This window comes from Molossus molossus, unplaced genomic scaffold (genome assembly GCF_014108415.1).
Source record: "Molossus molossus isolate mMolMol1 unplaced genomic scaffold, mMolMol1.p scaffold_m16_p_12, whole genome shotgun sequence".
NCBI classification, from domain to species: domain Eukaryota; kingdom Metazoa; phylum Chordata; class Mammalia; order Chiroptera; family Molossidae; genus Molossus; species Molossus molossus.
This window is the reverse complement of record NW_023425347.1, coordinates 99,477,601-99,502,115: the sequence shown is the minus strand read 5'-3', so window position 1 is coordinate 99,502,115 and position 24,515 is coordinate 99,477,601. Positions and strand designations below refer to the sequence as shown.

The following is a 24,515-nucleotide window of genomic DNA, read 5'->3' as shown; positions in this document are numbered from 1 at the left end:
AATTGATGTGTCTCTCTCATGTCGGTGTTTCTCTCTCTCTTCCACCCCCTCTCCCTCCCGCTCTATCTGAAGATAAATGCAAAAATATCCTTGGATGAGGATAGAAAAAAAAAAGCCAAATGAATTGAAGACATTTCATCAAAGTTAAACACATAGCCAATAAACACACGAAAAGAGATTTAACCTCATTAGTCATTAAAGAAATGCAAATCAAAACCACAGTGAGGTACCACTTCGTAACTACTGTGATGGCCATAATAAAAAAGAAAAAATAACAAATGTTGGTAAGAATGTGGCGAAATTGCACCTTTGCACATTACTGGTGAGAATGGAGAATAGTGCAGCTGCTATGGAAAAGTTTGGTGGTCCCTCATGAAGTTAAATATAGGGTTACCATACGACCCAACAACTCCTACTGCTAAGTATATAGCTAAGAGAATAGAAAGCAGGGACTCAAACACGTATTTGTACAGCAACATTCATAGAAGTGTTATTCATAGTAGTCAATAGGGCCCGGCTGGTGTGGCTCGGGTGGAGCGTGGACCCTGCACCAAGAGGTCGCCAGTTTGATTCCTGGTCAGGGCACGTGCCCAGGTTGTGGGCTCGATCCCCAGTGGGGGGCATGCAGGAGGCAGCCAACTGATGTTCTCTCTCATCGATGTTTCTATCTCTCTCTTCCTCTCCCTTCCTCTCTCTAATATCAATAAAGAAAAAAAAAATTTTTTTTTAAGTCAATAGGTACAAATAATCCAAGTGCCTAACAGAGGAATGGATAAACAAATGTGGTATATCCACAAAATGGAATATTATTCAGCTGTAAAAAGGAATTAAATATTGACACATGTATAAACCTTGAAAACACTATGCCAAGTAAAATAAGCCAGACCCCCCCCCCCCAAAAAATATATATATTGTACAAGACCCTTATTATATAAAACACCTAGAGTAGGCAAATTTAGAGAGAAAAGAGTAAAAGGTACCAGAGATTGGGGGAAGCAAGAAATGGGAAGTTATTGCCTAATGGGTGTCGAGTTTCTGTTTGGGATAATAAAGTCCTGGAAATAGTTAATATGATGGTTATATGAATGTTGAGTGTACTTAATGTCACTGAATTGTACACTTGAAAATGGTTGGCCCTGGCCAGTTTGGCTCAGTGGTTGAATGTTGGCCTGCGGACCAGAGAGTCCTGGGTTCGGTTCCCGCTAGGGGCACGTACCACAAAAAAAAGAAAGGTTGAAAGTTTGCTATGTGTATTTTGCCGCTATTGAAAAAAAAAGACTAGGCCATTCTCCATTATAGGATCAGGAGCCCTAGAGAAGTCTGAGTAAAGGAAGCGGGCCCCAATTAGGCCTGAGCATACCCCCCTCAAACACGTGCAGTCATGGACAGTCTGGTGGCCCAGAGGGAGCCAGAGGGTGACTGTCAGCAGTGAGAGCCAGTCTCAGAAGTGGTGGCTGGTGAGGGTGGTATTGGAGGGTTTCTGTGCTCCGGCATTAATGTGCTTACTTCTCACCCCTGGGGCACCTGGGTTTAATTACTCAGGTCACATATGCAAATGAGTCTGCTATCACCCCTGGTCCCAGCGGACAGCACGCAGCCTGATGGGCAGGAAGTAAGGATGCCACTGGCCAGGTGGCCTCCCATTAAGACCTGAGGAGCATAATTAGATGGTGGTACCTGCCTGCCTCATTTCTGGGTCCTAGATGAGCGCGAGAGTTCGAGACTGTGTCTGGGGAGTCCTTGCTTCCTTAGGGCACCAGGTCGGTTGCCAATGGCAGGGACACGCTGGGACCGGTTGAGGTAGAGGGCTTCTACAGAAAAGGAAGGAACTGGGAAGATCGCTTGCCAAAGAGACCGTGGACCAGGGGTTGCAGGTTCAAAAGCTGACAACTGGCCACGTATGTGAGAATCAGGCCCAGTGTATCAATTTTCTAACCTGTTATAACCCAGAAACTGTGTTTACAAGAAATGTTTTTTTAGATTTCGATAATTAGAATTTTAAAAAAATACTGGGTCCAGCTCTGGCCAATTTGCTCAGTGGTTAGAGCATCAGCCCTCGGACTGAAGAGTCACCAGTTGGATTCCCAGTCAAGGGCACGTACCTGTTTCTAGTTCAACCCCTGTGCCCGGTTGGGGTTGTGCAGGAGGCAACCAATCAGTTTCTCTCTCTCCCACTCTATCTGAAAACATCAATGGAGAAATATCCTCAGGTGAGGATTAAAAAAAACAAAGAAACACTGGGTCAGGGATTGGGGGTAGAACTGATTGGGAAGGGGCTCAAGGAACTCTTGGGGGTGCTGGAATTGTCTTGACTGTCATGCTGTTGGCTCCGGTGTCCACTCACTACACGGGCGCCTGTTCCTACATGTCAATTACACTCCAACGAGGTTGTTCCCGACTGGTTCAGGGGGCCCTAGCGCTCCTCCTGGGGGTGCTGCCAACACTCCATTCCACAGCCTCTCCCTTTTGTTTAACCACGGCCACAGGTCCTTTACATGCACTGAAGACCTCCCTCCTCAGTCCCTGTACCCTGTACCTCGTAAGTGTATCCGCGTCTGATTGAATTCGCTTTATTCCAAGTGGGAGCCCACACCGATGTGACTCCTTCTGGTCCTCATTCTGTAATGACCCGAGGTTGTGCTATCCTACTGGCCCCATTTCACAGACGGCAAGTGGAAGCACTGGTTCAGAGGACGGGCCAGGACCCAAGCCCAGGCCGCCTGGCTCCGGCCGTGCTCAGCCGCTGCACTGCCCGCGCTGTGGCTGTTGGGGGGGCGGACTTGCTGCATCCATAGGCCCCAGCCCCGCAGGGCCCCCTCCCCGAAACATGGCCCCGCTCTGGGGCTTGTGTTCATGGCATTCAGCTGCCATCTTCCGGCCTCAGCTGCTTTCCTTTTAACAAGTGCCAGGGCTGGGGGTGTTCAGGGAAGGCCTGGCACCCAGCTGTGCCCGGTCAGCAGCAGCCCTGCAGTTCATTGCTCTGCACCAGTGTTCTCAAGCTGGGCTGCACACACCAGTCAGCTGGGTCTTTGAGAGTGGCTGATGCTTTATCTGCACCCGAGACTGCGGTGCTCGTCTGGGCACGGGGCGGGAGGTTCAGAAGCCCCCAGGTGACTGTGCTGCATGGCCAAGTTAGAGAACCACACTGCTCCCATTGTCAGTTGGTTTTTGTTCGAATGGCAGAAGTGTAGTAATTTGGAAGTTGAAGGACACATGGGATATACATGGTTTTATTTCAACTTTTCACTTTCTTTTTAAAATTGATATTTTAGAGAGGAAGAAAGAGAAACATTGATTTGTTGTTCCACTCATTTAAAAAATCCTCACTCGAAGATATTTTTCTATTTGTCTTCAGAAACAGTAGGAGGGAGAGAAAGAAACATCGAAGTGAGAGGACATATTGACTGGTTGCCTCCCCCACGACCATGACCCCAACCAGGGCCGGAGATGAACCACAACTGAGGTACATGCCCTTGACCAGAATCGAACCCGTGACTCACTGGTCCACGGGCCAACACTCTAGCACTGAGCCAAACCGGCCAGGGCTGTTGTTCCATTCATTTATGCACTCATGGATTGACCCTTTTATGTGCCCTGACTGGGGATCAAACTCACAACCTTGGTGTACTGGGACGATGCTCTAACCAACTGAAATACCCAGTCAGGGGAGATATACGTGTTTTGTGGAAAAGCGTTTGTAATATAAAGTAAAAAAAAAAAAAAAAAAAAAAAAGCCCAGAGACTGTGAATGTGAACACGTGCTAATAAATGTTTACTTTAAAAACAAAGTTCTTGTAAAGTCACATGATCCAGAGACATGGCTAAAACCCAGGACATCTTGAAGCCTCATGTCTGCTGGGTCAGAACCTGTCCGTGGTCCTTCCTTGACCAGCCCCATCACAGCCTTCTTTCAGGGAGGAGCATATTTGAAAGGACTCCTACTACCTACACTTGCCCTTGAACCCGAATGACAAATGCCTTTATCTACCGGTCAGGTAACTGTTTTAAAAATCAGTGTCAGAAAATGTTGACATTAGTCATGGCTGGTCTGGCTCACTGGTTAGTGTCAGCCTGAGAACCAAAGAGTTGCAGGTTTGATTCCGGTCAAGGGGACATGCGTCAATTGCGGTTTGTACCCAGCCCTGGTCGGGGTCATGTGGGAGGCAACCAGGTGATGAGTCCCTCTCACTTCGTGATGTTTCTCTCTCCCTCCCTCCCTCCCACTCTATCTGAGACAATTACAAAAATACCCTCGGGTGAAGATTAAAAAAAAAAATGTTGACATTAAACCAAGCTTAAAAAGACTAATGGCGCCCTGGACAGTTTGGCTCAGCGGTTAGAGCGTCAGCCTGCGGTCCAGAGACCTGGATTCAGTTCCCACTAAGGGCATGTACCTTGGTTGCAGTTTGTCCCCGGCCCTGGTTGGATTGTGCGGGTGGCAGCCACTTGATGTGTCTGTCCCTTTCATGTTGATGTTTCTCTCTCTCCCTCCCACTCTATCTAAACAAAAAATGGAAAAATATCCTCGGGTGAGGATTAAAAAAACAAAAATACTAATGCTGCCCTGGCTGATATAGCTCAACTGGTTGAAGTGTCACAGGTTAGATTCCTGGTTATGGCACATACAGGTTGTGGGCTCCATCCCTAGTCCAGGTGTGTAAGGGAAGGGGCAACCGATCAATGTTTCTCTCTCACTTCCATGAAAGCGATACATCAAGTGAGGATTAAAAATAAACACAGCCCTGGCCGTTTGGCTCAGTGGTGAAGCGTCAGCCCCCGAACCAGAGTCGTGGGCTCGATTCCAGTAAAGGGCACGTACCTCAGTTGCGGTTCGTCCCCGGCCCTGGTTGAGGTCATGAAGGAGGCAACCAGTCAATGTGTCCCTCTCACGTTGATTTTCTCTCCCTCCCACTCTACCTGAAGATAAGTGGAAAAATATCCTTGGGTGAGAATTAAAAGATAAATAAATAAAAATAAACAAACACTAACACCAACCTGTGGTTTTCAAGTTGGGACAAACACTTTAGTAAGACTACCAGGTCCCTCCAGAGCCAAATGTCAGACGGACACTCGTCATTCAAACCTGGAACGGGTGAGTGGTTGGTTGCACGTGCGAGTTACCCATGTCACTGCTGTGGTTTGGAGATCATGGTATAAGACGTGTGCGGGTGCAGCATGACAAAGGTTAGACTGTGATGACTTTGTGACGTGTCAGCCTAATTGAAGTCCTGTTAAGATACTAATCTAGGTATTATTGTGAAGCTACTTCGAAGACGTAACTGAAGCCACTCATCAGTTGACCTTAACGAATTACCCTGGGTGATCTGCACGGGCCTGACGGAATCAGATGAAAGGTCTTACATCAGGGCTTGTGGTCCCCTGCCCCATTACCCCAAAATGAATTCTACCTGTGAACTGGCACTTCACCTGTGCCCGTGGAGTTGTCCTGGTCACCTCCCTTCTGGCTGACTACCCTATGGATTTTGGATTTGCTCAGCCAAATCCCACAATCACGGAAGCCGATTCCTTGTGGTTAATCTCTCAATACAGGTATCTTCACTTACTGATTCTGCTTTTTGGGTTCAATTCCGATAGGTGTGCAATAAATAAGAATGTCCACCTGGGGGCCTCCTAGTCCCGACTGAATATTAAAAACAACTCAATAGACTGATCAAATTCTTTTAGGGGAGGAATAAAATGCTAATAAAGCATCAAACTCCAAGGGGCAGAGAGCAAGCAACCACAGCATTTCACTCTGTAATACACGTGCTGCCTCCTTACTCCAGAGCAGAGCTCCCCGCAGTGCAATGTTCACGCCAGCACACCCCAACCCAGTGGGCATCGGCCCCTGTAACTTCTGAAATAAGGTCAGTGAAACAAGAGGAGTAAAATTAAAATTTAATCCATCGAAACGGGGTTCCGAGACCCTTGAGATGCCCTTCCTCCCGGAGCTATCTTTGGCCATTCTTTCACCTGTTCCCAGAACCAAGAGCCTGTGCCCCAGCTTGCCCAGGACGGTAACTGCAGTCCCTCTGGTGGGCAATATGGTCAGGTGGCTGACATGCCACTGCCCTGGGTGACCTCTAACAGCTCCTCATTTGTCTCTGCTCCAATGAGACGCACAAACTCGAAGTCACACTGGGCCTCCCACCTGACCTGACTCCTACGGAAGGACACTGCACTCGTCCTCACCTAAAATGCCCTTCCAAGGACTTCGGCAAATGTCAACAAACTCCTTGTCCCCTTTTTCAGGACACAAAGCCTCGAACTCTTGCAGGCCTATGGCAACGCCCCAAGGCACAAGGACAGAGACTCACAGACTGTTCTACACACGCACACACAGAGTATTCCTACAGACACTGAAGCCATTTTATTTTGCTCACAAACCACTGGGGATCTTGCCTGTGGACACCTCGGAGATTACAATGCAGATACACTTGGCTCCAGACACTTGAGAAGCGAGGTGAGAAAAACAATGATTTGGGGCAATCACAGGACTACGGGGTCAGGGTTTCCACCAGGGTTCCAGATGGTCAAGCTCGGCTTTTGTAGTTCTAAGGAAGCAGTGAGCGCACCACAGGGAGGGGACGGGGCACTGAACTACCAGAGGCCCTGCAGACATCGGCTGGGGGCCTTGAGCTGCCCGTGCGGAGGTCTAATGACAGGGCTCAGGGGCTCGCCTGCCCAGAGCTTACTTGGCCAAGGGGTTTCTGAAGTTCCTGCCGGCAAAGCTGGCCTTGCTGCCCAGCTCCTCTTCAATTCTTGGGAAGCAGAGAGAGGGGGAGGAGAAAACAGAAGTCAGATCTCAGTGCAGTAAGCTTTCTCATCCAGAGACTCTGAGACCCCATACTCGCCCGGTCTGTACAATTCACTCAAACCCTCTGAAATTGAGGGTCTCCGAGAAGCTGGGGACAGAGGGGCACTCACTCCCCCTCCCCCAGCAGGCTGCTGTCCACCTATAGCCCTGCCTCCTCTGCTCTACCCCCGTAATGTTTCCGAAGGACAAAACAGAAGAAACATCACAATCGTTATTTCTTTGAATATTAAAAAAAACCCTTTTTTAAATGAAAGGAAAACCCAGTTTCTTCAACTACTAAGCAGCATGGGGAAAAAAGGAGGGGAACTGAGTGTGAACACAGGAGCCTGGGGACTGAACAGATGACAGACTTGTAACTGACATTACAGACTTACTACTAACCCGGGGCACTATAATCAGAGTGGTTATCCCAAAAATACCTTTATCTGAAAGAGATACATACTGAAGTATGTGCAGGTGAAACCCTAAGACGCCTGGAATTGGCTTTAAAATCACAAGTGTGGTGCTGACAACACGAGCATGGAGGAACAGCGACAGCTGTTAAGTCGGGGTGATGGGAAAGGGCGTACGTTTTACTGTTGCTTCTTCTATGCTTAAAACTTTCCAGGACACTTTTAAAGGAGTGAGGTGGCAGGGCTTAAAAATGGGTATATCTCTTCCCTGCAAGCCTGGAAAAACTAATAAAAAACGGGGGCGGCGGCAAGTCTCCCTGGATTTGGGAGCCTCCTAAGGATACAACCAAGATAAAAAACGGGAGGACCAGAACATCCCAAAGCAAAACCCTGATGTCTGCCCTTTGGCAATTTTCTGCATCTCTCTGACCCCCAATGATTTCCTTGTCCAGAAAACAATGGTGCTAAATTAGATAATCACCAAGGCTCTTAAAATTCTATGATTGTCCAACAGGGAGCCTATTCCCTCTTCCACCAGCAGATGGCAGCATTGCACGGACCAGACTCTGCTTTGGGGCAATGTGGTAAGGCAGGCATCCCAGGTTCCGCACCCACCTCTGCTCTAGCTTAACACTGCTCAGTCCCCATGACCTGCACCAGCCCCAAAGAGCCAGGAGCTCCCAGTGGAGGGCAGTGCCCACGCACTCAGCACAGGCGTCCTCTTTACCTGAGGATCTGGTTGTACTTGGCCAAGCGCTCAGATCGGCAAGGCGCACCAGTCTTGATCTGGGAAGAGAAAAGAAAGGTTATGTTTGCTTCTAGTGCACATTGGATCTTGGTAGGCATTTTGGGCAAGGACAGTGCCGGGGATGAGAAAGAACAATTTTTTAAGGAGGGTTTTTGACCCTAGAAAGAAGGGGAGAAAGAGGGCATCCACAAGAGAGGAAGAAGAAAAGCGGCATCCAGGACCCATTCGTGGCCCCCGCCCCCATTTTGTGTTCAGGAAGCTGAGGTCAGAGGGAAGGAAGGACCAGCTTTCATTCCAGGGAGCTCCTTACCTGCCCAGTGCAGAGCCCCACCACCAGGTCAGCGATGAAGGTGTCTTCAGTCTCCCCGGAGCGATGCGACACCATGACGCCCCACCCGCTGGACTGGGCCAGCTTGCACCTAGAAGCCAGGAAACCACCCAGATGCCACCAACTCCGTTTCCACAAGAGCCCCTGCTGGCCCTCCTGGTGACATGCCTCACCACCCACGGCAGGAGACCAGGGGAGGACCAGGACCCGGGAGTGGCCGGCCTGGGGGAGACGGTGGCCTTCCTCTGCATTCACGCACCCCAGGGACCTCATCGGCCCTCTGGTCACATTTAAAAACCAGGCATAGCTTTCTTGAGGGGAGTGAGACTTTTCTCTGAAGTTCCCCGTGTGAAATTAAATTACAAGTCTAGGGCCACAAAGTGGGGTCAGGATTAGGCCACAAATGCCCAATGCCCCAGTCCCCTTGGTGCCATCGCTTCCTTCACAAGTCCCCGCGAGTTCACACGAGCAACCCTGCCACAGCTCCAGGCAGGAGGGCTCAACACCGAGGGGCTGCTCCCCCGGGGCACTCACGCCTGAATGGACTCGGTCACCGAGCCGATCTGGTTCACTTTGAGCAGGAGGCAGTTGCAGGATTTCTCGCTCACGGCCTTGGCGATACGCTTCGGGTTGGTCACTGTGAGGTCGTCGCCCACCACCTGGATTCCCGCGCTCGCAGTGAACTTCTGCCACGCTTCCCAGTCGTCCTGGTCGAAGGGGTCTTCGATGGACACCACTGCGGAAAGGGGCGCCGCACGGCATCAGTGAGCCCCCAGCCGCACCTCACCTACAGGGCAGGAACAGCTCCCCAGCTCACGCCTGCCCTGCCAACCTACTCCTGTGACGGCACAGTCACCCGCCATCCTGGGACTCACAGGCTTTTAGTGGGGTACTTACCTGCCCAGGGTGGTTTGCATCTCGGCTCTACCTTGAGCGAATTATTTAGCTCCAAGGTCACACACAAGGGCTCAGGGCAGCCTTTCTGGTCTGAATCATTTGTTGAGCGCCCTTGGGCAACTTACTGACCCCTCTGTGCCATTTCCTCCTATAAAATGGTACTAAGAGTCCCTACCTTCCTACGTGCGTTAAGTGAGCACAGGACCTGCAGGTGCGCCCAGCTCAGCCTGCCTGACAAAGCTTGCTCCCCTCACCTCTACGACAACACCAAGACCCATCTGCTTAGGCGGCTGCTGTGACCGTGACAACCGTCAGAGTCACTGCAGAACCACCCCGACTCCTCCGCAGCACCAGCTGCCTCTGGGAAGCCCTCTGCTCTCGGTGTGCGTCTGAACTGTCCCTCGGGGACAGCGCGCTGGGCCGCCGCCCCATTCTCACGCTGGCGCCGTCACCAGCAGGCGGAGTGCTGCGGTCACCTTGCCCCAGCGCTGGAGGCGGCGGCGCTCGGGAAGCACTCACCGGGGTAGTCCTTGATGAAGGACTTGTACAGGTTGGCCAGCTCGTCAGGGGTGATGTATCTGCTGGGGTCATCGGGTGACTTGAAGTCCAGGTCATACTTCCCAGACCTGAAGAACTCAGAGGCAGCCACGTCCATGCCGATGACCACCTTGTCGCTGTAGCCAGCTTTCGCGATGGCATGCTTCAGCAGCTCCAGTGCTGGGGACACAAGGCGGGCGACAATGGGGTTGGAGACCAGTCAGAGACACAGTTTTCTCTAATAGCTGCCAAATGGGACCCGTGACCCAGACCCAGAGGTGCTCTGGCCCCACCATCAGCTTCAAGGATTCCAGTTCCTTCTTTCTGCTCTGGGGCGAGAAACCACTGGCGAGAAACCCCTAGTGCATCACCCAGCGGGAAATGCAATCCTGCGTCTCAGAAAAGAGGCTCTCGCTGACAGACGCCCCCCAATTTAGTGCCCAAACTCTATGCTGGCCAAGATACAGGTACAGCGACCAGCTGAGATCAGCTGTCCTGAGGAACAGGGCCTGGGATCCAAGACAGCCCAGGGGAGCAGAGCCCAGGACGGGGGCCCAGGACCCAGGCTCTGCCTCACTCGGCAGCACTGTCTGTAGGGAAACTAACTCTCACACGTGGCTCCTGTTCACAGCAAAAACACAGAAACCACGTGAAAAGGCCACTGTTCATAGGTCAAAGGGCCGAACACCATCAATATCCTATGCAGTCGGCCCTCGCTGATCGCGGTCCATCAGTTCCAGACTCTACCACCATAAATGAATTTCCGCGAAGTAGGAATCTTTACTTATACAGTTGTCCCTGCCACTTGCGCTTCGACTTTTGCAGCTTCACTCTATCGTGGTTTTTTTAAAAAAAGATTATACTATATTTGAAAAACCGTGACAGAGTGAAGATGTGAAAGTTGAAGTGCGAAGCAGCGAGGGACGACTGGCGCTGACCACAGAGCAGGACGGATGTTCTCCTTCACCAGGTGCCCTTGAAGGCAGCCAAAGATGCTCGAGTCCTTTCCTTCTAACGCAAAAAATACTCAGCCATGACTTCTCTCTCTCTTAAAATACTTCTAATTGATTTTTTTTAGAGGAAGAAGGAGAGAAAGAAACATCAATGTGAGAGGGGAACATTGATTTACTGCCTCCTGCATACCTCCTACCAGAGATCAAGCCTGAGACCTGGGCAGTGCCCAAGAATCAAACTGGCAACCCTTCTGTGCCCAACTGAGCCATGCCAGCCAGGATCAGCCATGATTTCTGTACCCTCTGTTCAATGCTCACACTGAATTCTGTGCCTAAGGAAAAAGAAAACGCAGCCTGCGTGAGCTTCCCCGCGGTGGGAGGAACCACACAGCACTGATCAGTCCTGTACACACGGCATCTCCTCGGACAGAGATGTCACACCTTTGCCACTGCCAGATGGAGCGAGAGAAATAAACGGCCTCTACAGCCCACCAGCCCAATGCCAGCAAACCAGGCCATTTAGAAGTCCAACGAATAAAAAATCCCTGCTACTAAAAAAGAAGAAGGGCTAGCTCCCACCCACCCCAGACTGCAGTTCTGCTGAACAAAAGGTGGAAAGAGCATCGCTCCCTGGTGGTAGGTGTGGAAGACCCACCATCAGGGGCAGAGGTGGGGGGTGACGGGACAGTGCCACAGAACTTGGGGTCCCTCTAGCCCAGAGCCTCACCTTCTTTATTCTCCAGGATGTTGGGAGCAAAGCCGCCTTCATCTCCTACGTTGGTGGCATCTTTCCCGTACTTATCCTTGATGACGTTCTTTAGGTTGTGGTACACCTCCGCTCCAATGCGCATGGCTTCCTTGAAGCTGGTGGCACCGACGGGGAGGATCATGAACTCCTGCATGGCCAGCTTGTTGCCAGCGTGAGAACCACCATTGATGACATTAAAAGCCTGGGAGAGACAGAGAGTACAGGATCAGCCCAGAGAAGCCCCCGGAGCACCAAGCCGCGCGACATCCAACTGCACGGCCACTTGTGGCTGTGAATGCTCCCTGGTCACCCTTGATAACTGCAATGACCTTCAGAGGCACTCGCCATTCTGAGCACCCGCTACTCCCTCAGTGAAAGCACACAGCCCAGCGAGGACGATTTTCACCCCCCATCAACCATCAAGGACTTGGGGAGCAGAGAATTCGAATCACCGCCACTGAGACCTCCAGAGCCTGCTCACGTCCACCATGTTGGGAGACACAGGCGGATGCGATCAAGGTAGGTGGTCTCGGGCCCCCACCAGAAAGCTAATGTTCCCAACTCCCAAAGAAGCCACTCACCGGAACTGGCAAGACGACCTCGGCATTGCCAGCCAGGTCAGCAATGTGGCGGTACAGGGGCACTCCCTTCTCAACAGCCCCAGCCTTGCAGACCGCCAGGGACACTCCCAGAATGGCGTTCGCACCAAACTTAGCTGGAACAGAAGAGTTAATTGAGGTACTTCTTACTCTTCAACGTTCCTCCTGCTGGCCTTCCGGCCTGAGTGCACCTTGGACTGCACCCTGAACCTTTCCCTCACCTGATTTACTTTCCATGTTCAAGCTAGGAATGCAGATTGCATGCCACGTGGCCTCATCTGCTGTTCCCCTCAAGAGAGAGCCCCTTCTTTGGTGTATGGAATGGGGGCAAATTCCACAAATTGCTGGATTTAGCGTAAAGGACTACTCTTTTGAGTAACCCTCAGACGTACTGCCGTCACTGGCTATGATATCTAAAATTGTGACTTATTAAGGGGAGGCAGGAAAATTAGGGGACACCATAGTCTTCACGTAGTTCACTGTTAGGGACTACACAACCTCCCCGCAAACGGTCACCAGGTCTCCTGGGGACCATGACCTCCCCTGGCAGGGAGTCCACTTCGGACCACTCACACTTGTTCTCCGTTCCGTCCATCTCTATCATCAGCTTGTCGATCTTCTCCTGCTCCACCACGCTCAGTTTCTGCAGGGAGAGGGGTGACGTCACTATCTGCACGGTCTCTGGACTCACCATGGAAGCAGACAAGTCTGAACTGTGCCAAGTCCAAATCAGTTCTGTTACACATGTGACAGGCAAAAAGGGGGGAAATTCCCGAAAAAACGAGGAGACACAAAACTGCCCTTCATTTGCTTTAACACTATCAGACATTTTTCCAAGGACTAGGGAGCCAATAAAGAAATACACAAGATATGGTCCTTGTGTGCAAAGGTAAGTCTACCTGGGGAGCCCTAAGTTACACCGTACATAAGACAGAATCGACTGGTGCATGCTAAGGTGTTACTACAAAATGTGACTCGTAGGGCGGTATCGGACACTGTTCACTCAAACGGGCTTCGCCCTCGAGGGGCAGGCTATGCACTCAGCAGCGCCACCCTCGCCGTCCGCAGTGACGGCCCACTTCAGCAGCTGACGGGAGATGTGACTCTTGCAATAGTCCAAAACCATTTAGCGGAACAGTTGATGAATACTCAAGACGAATACTTTTGGTGAGATTGTAAAGTAATAAAACTGGCATCTTGAAAACTGGCTCAATGTCAATTTTTAATAAAAGTTGGTATTACTTTAAAACTTCATAATTGGCCCAGCCGGTGTGGGTCAATGGTAAGCATTGACCCATGTACCAAGAGGTCACTGGTTTGATTCCCGGTCAGGGCACATGCCCAGATTGTGGGCCCAATCACCAGAGTGGGGCGTGCAGGAGGCAGCCAATCAATGCTTCTATCTTTCTCTCCCTCTCAAATCAATAAAGAAACAAAACAAAAACTTCATAATTGAATCATAATGATGTGTCCTTTCATTTATCATGTTCTAGAAACTCATATATAAAACCATATGTAGTCCTGGCTGGTTTGGCTCAGCGGTTAGAGCGTCGGCCTGCGGTCCTGAGAGACCCGGGTTCAGTTCCCGCTAAGGGCATGTACCTCGGTTGCAGTTTGTCCTCGGCCCTGGTCGGTTGTGCGGGTGGCAGCCACTCGATGTGTTCCTTTCACATCGATGTTTCTCTCTCTCTCTCTGAACAAAAAATGGAAAAATGTCCTCGGGTGAGGATAAAAAACAAACAAACAAAAAATAAAATAAAAATAAATAAAACCATATGTAAATCCATCATGCCATGGTAATTTGGCACCTTTTGCCTTTTGACAAGGTAAATATGGAAAAAGTCAGCAGTTACTTAAGCAGATGGCTTCAGGGACCAACCCTCACCAAGAGTTAGATTGAAGTATGTCTCCCTCTTTCTCCCAAGGAAAAAAAATGTCCAGGAAAACCCTGCTTGCTGTTAGTCACGCCAGGTAAGGGCACAAAAAATGGAGGCATGCACCGGCTGGGCAGTAAGCAGAAACGGAGGACCAATTCCAGGGTCCCAAAGGCCAGGCCAAAGCAAGCCAGCAGGGGAGACACAGAGGAGCCACCAGCACACAGGCTGAATTCAAGGAGGGGTGACCACACCCAAGAACAGACGTGAGGCTGTGGCGGGTCTGGGCCTTGAGAAAGCTTCTCCAGCCAGGGGTTGTCAAACGGTTCCCTGTGCAAGGGCCGCAGGAGCTCCGGAGGGAGAATAATGAGGCAGAACTGCTGGACATTCGGGCTGTTGGGTCCCAGACCTACTTCGCCCACAGTGCCCTACTTTTAATATGTGACAGTCTAAGTAAGACTGAACAAGAGCTCCACTGTTTAAAGTCAGTAGAAATAGCCCTGGCCGGTTTGGCTCAGCAGTTAGAGCGTCGGCCTGCGGTCCAGAGAGACCCGGGTTCGTTTCCGCTAAGGGCACGTGCCTCAGTTGCAGTTTGTCCCCGGCCCTGGTTGGTCATGCGGGTGGCCGCCACTCAACGTGTCCCTTTCATGTCGATGTTTCTCTCTCTCTCTTCCTCTCTCTCCCTCCCACTCTATCTGAGCAAAAAGTGGAAAATGTCCTCGGGTGAAGGAAAAAAAGTAGTCAGTAGAAATATAGCAGATAATCCAGAGTTCACAAAAATGAGTCAGTCACCATGGATATTACGTCTAACACCCCTGGATGTATACTTCCCAAAGGTCAAGGCAGCAGGGGGGAAAAGCCAAGGCTCTGAGGCAGCCTCCCACCCCCCTGCTCTAGTTCCATTCACTGTTAGACGTGGACACACAGGGAGTGGGTTAGAAAAGGCCACACGAGTCTCGTGCTGACAGGGAACCCCCAGCACCTTCAGCGCTCAGAATAAGCTCTTCCATAAACAGGAAAGCCCGCTGGCCTGGGACAGCTCTGATGACATTAATATTCATTAGTTATCAGGAGGCAGGTCCTACCTTGCTAATCAGGGCAGGCGCAATACTTTTATTGATGTGCTCAACAGCCTTGGAGACACCTAGAAGGAGCAATCAAATCAGATTACGGACAGTAATGAAACAGGCTTGAGCAGCATTGCTGGGGAACCACTGCTGCGAACCCAGCTAGTCCAAAGCCCACCGAAGCCCTTTAATGATTGGCACCTCCTTCAAATCCCCATGTCCCTCCCCCCAGATCGGAAGACTTTCTGGCCCAGTCTGAGTGCTCTCTCCTAGGACCCCCGGGTTAGAGCCGCACACAGAGCAACCGCCTCGGTGTCTCAGGGGAGGTTAGCGGGCAAGACCATGCACTGGAAACACCAGCTGCAAAACTAAAGGGCGTGCAATGCGTTACCTGCGTGCACAAGGCTGGTGCCAGGAACTCATTAATATACTTAACGGGTCTGGAGACACCTGACCAGTGCAGAGTGACAGAGAAGGAAAAAAGAAAGAAGAGAAGAGAAAGGCTGTGAAGGACAGTGAGAGAGAGAGGACAGAAGGCGGGAAGACAGTGCAGGGACTGCGAGTTCACCCTCCTGCCGGTTAAGGCACAGCGCCGTCCCACTTCAGACACACACACACGAGCGGGCCCCGAGCCACTGTTCCCGTGGAGGGCCCTTTGTAGACCATCGGGTAGGACCGAGAACACCGATCGCAGGGAGTGCTTCCAAACTTATCTCCTGACTGCCGTGCCCACAGCCCCCTTAGACCTTTCGATATTCGCGCTCCCCCAGGGCATCGTGGCCCTTTGTGGGCCACAAACTGTGGCAATACTGTAGGATATTTTTTTTGCCTCTCGGGCAAAACCAATTTCTGCCCCCTGGGGTGACATTGCCCCCCCCCCCCCCCCGAGAATACATGTGATCCAGCCCTCTCTACCTTTCTGTCGTTTGGTTCTATTCACAGAACAATGAACTAGCCCTGGCCGGTTTGGCTCTGCGGTTAGAGTGTCAGCCTGCAGACTAGACAGACTTGGGTTCGGTTCCCGCTAAGGGCACGTACCTCAGTTGCAGTTTGTCCCCGGCCCCGATTGGGGTCATGTGGGTGGCAACCAGTCAATGTGTCTCTCTCACGTCGATGTCTCCCCGCCCCTAGCCCTATCTGAAGATAAACGCAAAAATGGGACCTAGGTCCCTGCTCCCAGCTCCGCCAGTGATGCTTCCGTGAACCAGTCAACAAAGGTCGAGCCGCTACTACTGCTGTGCAGGTCACCGTCAGCCAGACCTTCCAGATGCTTCCCTGAGACCCCTGAAGAGGGCTGGGGTCCGGGAGGCCCTGGGAGCCCGGCAGGGCTTTTCGTATTAACTAACATGTCCTCTTATCTGCCGGTTCCCTGGCCTACCCAGGAGTTTTTCACAGGCCGGAGACAAGCAGCAATAAGCATTAAAACGCTTGCCCCAGCTGTGGCCAGTGTGGCTCAGTTGGCTGGAGCGTCATCCCGTACACCAAAAAGTGGTGGGTTCGATTCCTGGTCTGGGCGCACAGGGAGGCAACTGATCCATGTTTCTCTCTTCATCAACCCACCCCCCACCCCCAGAACAAAACAAAAACAACTTAAAAAACAAAAGCCAAGACCAAAAAATGCTTGCGTCTGAGTTTACAGTAGGTGTAGGAACCTTGGAGCCAATAGGCAACTCTTTAGCTCTTCAGGTTGCTTGCTGTAACAGGGTGGGCCACACCTGAGGCTTCTCACCCTCAGATACAAGGGGGGTGGGGGGCTCTGACAGCCATGCTTGGGGCAGGCTGTGGGTGACGGTTCTTACCCTTGCCCATATAGCGGGTCTTGTCATTGTCCCGGAGTTCTAGAGCCTCGTAGATACCAGTTGAGGCACCACTGGGCACAGCAGCTCTGAAGAGACCTGGTTGTTGAGGGAGGGAAACGAACGTTAAGAAAGTTACAGCCCTCACCCATGCCACCCACCCACAGGTGGCATGGGCTACTGGGAAACATTGTTACTTCCTTCCACCAACTGGGAGACTCAGATGGTTTCTTCTTCCTGGTTTGCATGCTTCTGCAACACAGACCCTGCAGCAAAGCTGATGAATTCCTCTAGTTCAGTGGTTCTCAACCTTCCTAATGTTCACTCATGTTGTGGTGAGCCCCAACCATAAAATTACATTCGTTGCTACTTCATAACTAATTTTGCTGTTATGACTCGCCATTGGAAATATGTGTTTTCCAATGGTCTTAGGCGCCCCTGTGAAAGGGTCATTCGACCCCCAAAGGGGTTGTGACCCACAGGTTGAGAACTGCCGCTCTAGTTTAAAGAAAAAGCTTTAGAGTACATAGAGCTTTTCAAACTTGATTGTGCGTATGTATCACCTGGGGCTCTTGTAAAAATGCAGAGCAAACCAGGGGGTCCCAGATTCTTCCTCTCTAACAAGCGCCTCATGCCCTGCAGTGGGTCTGCTGACCACCCAGGAGCACTGCCCAACAGAAACATGTGAGCCACTTACAGGATTTACAGTTTTCTAGCAGCTATGTTGAAGATAAAAATTAAAAACGGGCCCTGGCTGGTTTGGCTCAGTGGTTGGAGCATTGGCCTGCGGACCAGAGAGTCCCAGGTTCGGTTCCCGCTAGGGGCACATACCAAAAAAAACAAAACAAAACAAAACAAAAAAAAAATTAAAAACGGGAAATATAGCCAAGACGTTATCATTTCAACACGTAACCAAATCAATAGAAACGTTCTGAGGTTATTTCAGACAGTCCGGCGTGAGAGAGCACTGCTGCTAAGTCACCCTCGGACAACCCTGGGATCAGGTCACCTGCTTTCAAGTCTTGAAAGCGTTGGCTTAAGAGGAATCTCTACAGCTCAGTTGTTTCAGTTTAAGCAGTGACAATGCTACTTGGGGGTTCTCTGCACAGCAGAAAAACCGGAAAAGAGGACAGACTGGGAGGTAAAGGACTCAAGACAATACAGGTGCAGTTTGACGACACCAGAACACAAAGCACTAAACCCGGTCTTGCAGATACAGAAACCAGCCATCTGGCTACACTTTGCAGGTGGAGCGGAAAATGGCCAGTCTTGGAGGGACAGAGAGTGTCAAGGACGGCGCTGAGATCTGGCTACATGGGAGACAGGCTTGGGGGAGCAGTTAAGAGCAGGCAGACTCCTCAATCTATTTGGAACTGTAAGGCATTTCCCAGCCTGAGGTCTGAAGAAGGGTGGGTGTGTGGGGGTGTGACAGCAAATAAACAAAGAAGCAATCAGCCAGGATTGTAATCAAGTGACCTGTTAGTAAGCCTGGGTCTTTGCCCTGTGTGAGCAGGACATTCTCTTGGGCACGGCCTGGCTTTCTATATATTCACCAGGTACTGGACCAGGTGAAGCAGCGACAAAAGCAGGAGTTACCCTAATGTGATCTATGGACTTTGGGTGACAAAGTGTCAGGGCAGGATGACTGTAACCAATGGACCACTTTGATATGGACAGCTGGTACAGGCGAGCTCTCTGCTACTCCCGTCCACTCTGCTGTGAACTAAGACTGCTCTAAAGTAGAGACTCCAAGGAAGAAGTGACAAAAAGCTGATAAATCCACTATTTCCTGTTTTATTTGAAAAGGATTAAGTCCTGGTCGGTTTGGCTCAGCGGTTAGAGCATCGGCCTGTGGCCCAGAGAGACCCGGGTTCGGTTCCCGCTAAGGGCGCGTACCTCGGTTGCAGTTTGTCCCCGGCCCTGGTTGGGTAGTGTGGGTGGCAGCCACTCAATGTGTCCCTTTCACATTGATGTTTCTCTCTTTCTCCCCCGTTCCCACTCCACCTGAACCAAAAATGGAAAAATGTCCTTGTTTAAAAAAAAATGAAAAGGATTAAGACACAGAGGGAGCCTTGGCCCAGTGGTTAGAGCAATGGCCCAGGGACCAAAGAGTTCAGGGATTGATTCTGGTCAAGGGCACGTACCTCGGCTGCAGTTCGATCCCCAGCCCTGGTTGGGGTCGTGCACGAGGCAACCAATAGATGTGTGTCTCACACATCGATGTTCTTCTTTCTCCCTCCCTCCCTTCCACTCTATCTGAAAACCAATGGGAAAATATCGTTGGGTGAAGATAAAAAATTAAAAAAGACAGAAGAGGGAAAGTTCCATATATTTAAATTTTTAAGAAATGTTAATTTTAGTCATTTTAAAGGGTTTCAAAGAAAATGGCCCCACTCCCTACAATCTTCTAGTGTCTTAGTCTTTTCCCGTTATTTCAAGTCCATTGCTTTCCAAGTGGAAAGTTCCACCCAATGACTAAGCAAACCAACTTCATAAGATGCCAAGAAATCCTCAGAGAGCCCACGGCATCCACTCTAAGCGCAAGCTCAGAGGGAACAACCCCTACCAGAGAGTGCCTACCACAGTTAGTGAGCACAGGCAAAACACAGGCACACTTTTGGCCAATGACATCTAGAATTAAGGGCTTTCTTTTTTATATTACTTTTTTATTTTTATTTTTTGTTAATCCTCATCTGAAGATATTTTCCCGTTGATTTTTAGATAGGGAGAAGGAGAGAGAAACAATGGGAGAGAGACGCACCAATTGGTTGCCTCCAAACGACCCCAATGGGGCCAGGCGTCAAACCTGCAACCCAGATATGTGCCCTTGACCAGAATCTAACCCAAGACCCTCTGGTCCTGGGGCCCAGACTCTAACTGCGGAGCCAACCGGCAGGGCTCAAGGGCTTCTTTCCTGGGCAGGGGGAGAGGAGAGGAGATGAGGACAGGAAAGGAAGGGCTGGAGGTGCCATACCCAGGCCTGTGAGTCACAAATGTGACTCAGCTCTGCCTGGCAGGTGTTCACGTGCTCAGCACCACTGGGTGATTCTGCCCAACCCTCCTCTTCCAACCTCACTCACTACGTCCAACTAGAAGACAGATGAGACACTGTGGAGGTAGTAACACAAGGTGATATATCTTTTGTTTTTAATTTATTTTTTAGAGAGGAAGGGAAAGAGATAGAAACATTGATGTGAAAGAAAAACATCGATCGGCTACCTTCTGCAGACCCCCCCACTGGGGATTGAGCCCACAACATGGGTATGTGCCCTGACCGGGAATCGAACCAGGACCTCTCAATCCGTGAAATGATGCTCAATCCACTGAACCACACTAGCTGGGCCTGAGGATATTTTTTCCATTGAGCTTTAGATAGAGTGGAAAAGAGGGATGGAGAGAGAAACATCAATGTAAGAGACACGGCTATTGGTTGTCTCCTACACAATGGCAACTGGGGCCAGGGACCTAACCTGCAACTCAGGTACATGCCGTTGACTGGGAATCAAACCTGCGACCCTTCAGTACGCAGGCCGATGCTCTAACCACTGAGCCAAAAACCGGCCAGGACAACAGAGGAACTTTTTTCTTTTTTCTTTTTAAAAAAATACGTTATTTATTTTGGAGGAAGAAAAGAAGGAAGAGAGAGAGAGATAGAAACACGAATGAGAGAGAAACATCTATTGGCTGCCTCCTGCATGTCCCCTACCGGGGATCGAGCCTGCAACATGGCATGTGCCCTGACTGGGAATTGAACCAGTGACCTGTTGGTACACGTGGTGATGCTCAATCCACTGAGCCACACCAGCAGGGCAACAGAGAAAGTTTTAAAAGTCCCCATTCTATTCTTTTTTCCACACAGGCAAGTGAACTCTTCCTAGGGGGACTTATAGCAGGTAAAAATAAGAACCTTCAGAATAGCCCAACACCCAAAAGTAAAAACTGTACCCAATCCTTGGTTTAAGAGTGATTTCTGCCCAATGGTGTGGCTCAGTGGATTGTCGTCCCATGGACTGAGAGGTCCGGGTTAGATTCCTGGTCAGGGCACGTGCCCGGGTTGTGGGCTCGATCCCTAGTGGCGGGGTGTGCAGGAGGCAGCCGATCAATGCTTCCCTCTCACATCGATGTTTCTATCTCTCTCCACCTCCCCCTCTTAAAAAAAAAAAAATCAGCCCTGCTGGTTTGCCTCAGCAGTTAAGCAGTTAGAAAATGGAAAAAATGTCCTTGGCTGAGGATTTAAAAAAAAAAAAAAACAGAACAAAAAAGAAAAAAATGTCCTCGGGTGAGGATTAAAAAAAAAAAAAAGAATTTTTCCCCCCATATTTTGTTCAGATAGAGTGGGAGGGAGGGAGGGAGAGAGAAACATCCATGTGAAAGGAACACACAGAGTGGCTGCCACCTGCACGACCCAACCAGGGCGGGGGACAAACTGCAACCGAGGTACGTGCCCTTGGCGGGAACCGAACCCAGGTCTCTCCGGACTGCAGGCTGACGCTCCAACTGCTGAGCCAAACCAGCCAGGGCTTTTTTTTTTTTAAAAGAGTGATTTCTGCAAACAAAGGTGACAGTGCTATATTTATATTTGCACTTGCTGATCTGGTCACATCAAGCTTCAGAGCAAACGAGTGATGGGGCCAGTTAGGGACTAGGTCTGACCTTACCCACCTCACTGACCTAGGAAGCAGCAACACTAGGACTCCTGCCTTACAACGCCCCCAACCCTAGTCGGGAACCAATCCACCAGCACGTGCAGACACAAAAGAAAGGCGTTTACAGTAATAGACATTTTCCTGCCCCAGACTCTGTCACTTTAAGCAAGTTTTCAAAAATAGAGTGTGGTGGAAGGAACTAGAGAAACAGACGTGGCACCATACCTTTCGAGGTGTAGAGATCCACCTCAACAGTGGGATTCCCACGAGAGTCGAAGATCTCTCTGGCATGCACTTTGAGAATAGACATCGTGAATTTCTGTGGGGAAGAGAGTTCACATAGTAAACCATAACGCAGCCTTGACTCATTCACTCAGGGATCACTTCTGAGGATTCCTAGACTAAAAGAACCTGCACCGGACTAAATACTGGACGCAGACAGGTTGGCTAGAATGGGGAAAGCCTGCTGGAAAGCAGTGGGAACTGCTCCTAAAAAATACCTTCGGCTCAGCTCTGTAAGGCCTTAAACCCCAGCAATTCAGGCCTTGTCCTATAAGCGAAGAAAGCCAGAGAAGGTATGCCAGGGAAAAATCAAATCCAGCAGGTAAGATGACCGTGTTAATGGAGAATGGCTGAAGAGGGGGCAGTTGGAAAGGAATTATTGTAATTAGTTAATGAGGGTTGGCATGCATGCAGAGAGACAAAGTCAGGACCAAGGGTACATGAAGGTCACAGGCAAAACCATCTAGGACTAAATATAGGGGTGGGGACAGAAAGAAAATCTGATTTTAGTGAAACAGTGGATTAAAAGTTTGGGACATATTTCATCAAGTTAAACTTGAGGCAGCAGTAGGATGTTCAACTGGTGGATATTAGATAATCAGTAAGCTCCTTGGTCTGTGCACTGTGATCTTTGTACTGCCAATTTCTGGGTCTTTCAAAACTCACAGTACTTGGATCTTTAGCAAGATAGGACACATTAATAATGATATGTAGTTAGTATTTCTTTCAAAGGGCATTTTACCCTGTACAAAAAACTTTATTATGAACTGTCATGATCTCTAAATAGAGGAAAGATTCTATCTTTGAACACTAAGGTACTCCAAGGTAAGAGCCTTCCTTTGAAAACACCATTAAAAAAAACTTCAGCTACAAAGAGCAAATAGCAAGTCTTCAAAGAAAGCCTCTCTCTTACTTTCTCTCCAAGGAAGACACTGAACCACTTGTAGGACTGAAGTGTGGATGAAAGGAACTGAATTAGTGTTCAGAAGCCAGGACCTAGCTGGGCTCCCTGCAAAATACTCTCTGGAATGTTCTGAAGCAGCAAATGGCTTTTTTTTTAAGTTTCAAAATTAGATGCTGAAGTCCGTCTGGAGCTTTGCTGCTGGTGTAACACTGGAATTTTATTCATGAACGGGTAAAAGATATCTGGTTCTTATCTATTAACTTACAAAAGAGTAATTTGTTTAAAAAATTCGGTTTTGATGTACTTTTAAACACATCTTCACTACACTACCTCAGCATACTGTTGTAAGCGCTCATTTTTTGTTTATTAGTGATCAACTTATTTCATGATGTGAAAACAAATTCAGCTTGGCTTTAAATTGGATGTTGCAAAGAAGTCGGGGAGTACAGGCAGGAAGGAAGAGTGGTCTCATCAGGAGTCTTCACAGCTTTGTATCTACTGGGGCTGGACCCCCTGGGACGCCCTGTGTGGGCCACGCGGCCAGGGCCTACACGTGCCCCGGAGGCAAGTCAGCCAGCACATCACACCACCCAAAGCGAAGACCTCCTGGCGGAGGAAGCAGGGAACCCACAGCTTTCTTAAACTACATCCTCTTTATGTCAGATCGGGGCCCACTGGCGGTGGCCAGCCCGGGGAGCCGGGAGCAGCCCGTGCCGGGGCTGGGGGAGGTCGCCCGGAGGGCTTCCCCATCATCCGACGGTTCTGCTGCAGTCTCCCCATGAATGAGCACCTTCTGAAGTTGTATTAGTCACCGCTCATTTCCGAGCAGACGGGCTGGGCACCCAGCCGCGGGAAGCAGGGGCAGCTGGTGGGGGAGGGGATTCTAGCTCCCTGCGCATCTCTCCTTTCCCGGCCCCTCGCTCCATTTTAGGAAGGGCTTGGCTTCAACGAGCGCCCGGGTTAGGCCTGTGTCTCCCCCCAGACCTGCCACTCCCAGCACCTCGTTAAGTGGCCCGCGCGCTCGATTCCTGGGCTCCCAGGACAGTTACGTGGCCCCGTAATTCCGTAATCACAGGATGAGCCCTCCGGGGAGAGCGGGCGCCGCGCCCGGCCTCGGGCCGCACAGCGGGGGCGGGGAGGCCGGCTCACGCGCCCACTCGCCCTTTACACGACCCGCCGACCCCCGGGCACGCCGTCTGATGGGCCGCAGCCCCAGGAGGGCACACGCGCGCCTGCCTGGGTGCCTGCTGGGCAGCCCTCCCCCGAGTCCTCACCTGGCTGCCGGATGTCGCCGCCCGGGAAAGAGGGTGCTGCAGACACTCGAGGGGAGCGCTAAGTCAGCAGGTGTGGCCGCTCGGAAGACCCTGAGCCCGTGTCTGTGCCGAGCGCCTCGACTTCCTGCCCAGCTCGGGAGACCCCGCCCACTTCCCGCCTCCGCCGTGCCGCCTCGCCATTGGCCCGGCGCCTTGTCACTCGGGCCCTCGCCTCCGGGAAAGGGGCGCGACTTCGGCCTTTGCTCCTGCGGGGACGGGGCGAACGACCCGCGGAGGTGGGGCGCCGCGGTGCTGGGGCTCCCCGGCGGCTGTGTGGGGGTGCGGGCGAGCCCTCGCCCCACTTTACTCCCGCCGCCCGTTGGGACCCCTGGAATCGCGGGCTCTGGGGCGCCGCTACCACCGGGGAGGGGCGGGGTGGGGCGGCCGGCATGAGCGCTCGGGGATCCATCACGTACTCCGAGTCCCGCACGCACGCAGCGTCGCTCCGGCGCCGCACGTCCGGCCCACGACCTTGGGGACGACCTCCGCGGCCCGCCCTCCGCCTCCGCCGCTGCGCCCACCGCCCCGCAGCGTGGTGTCCGGGACCCCGCAGGCCCGGAGGCGTGGGCGCCCGGGAGCCGCGAGCCCGGAGCTGCGACCCAGGCCCTCGTTCG

The 24,515-nt window shown here is 51.1% G+C and overlaps 1 protein-coding gene across 1 annotated transcript; it reads right to left on the bottom strand.

Moving 5' to 3' along the window:
• Positions 1 to 6,345: 6,345 nt before the first annotated feature.
• ENO1 (enolase 1) lies at positions 6,346 to 23,999 on the bottom strand. The gene is made up of 12 exons (XM_036255878.1): positions 23,863 to 23,999; positions 21,628 to 21,721; positions 16,760 to 16,855; positions 14,979 to 15,037; positions 12,593 to 12,662; positions 12,002 to 12,135; positions 11,400 to 11,622; positions 9,702 to 9,899; positions 8,820 to 9,021; positions 8,268 to 8,376; positions 7,937 to 7,995; positions 6,346 to 6,761 (listed from the first exon to the last, which is right to left on the bottom strand). Exons 2-12 carry the CDS (start codon positions 21,710 to 21,712, stop codon positions 6,692 to 6,694), a joined length of 1,305 nt encoding a protein of 434 aa, XP_036111771.1. The 5' UTR covers positions 21,713 to 21,721; positions 23,863 to 23,999; the 3' UTR covers positions 6,346 to 6,691.
• Positions 24,000 to 24,515: the final 516 nt, after the last annotated feature.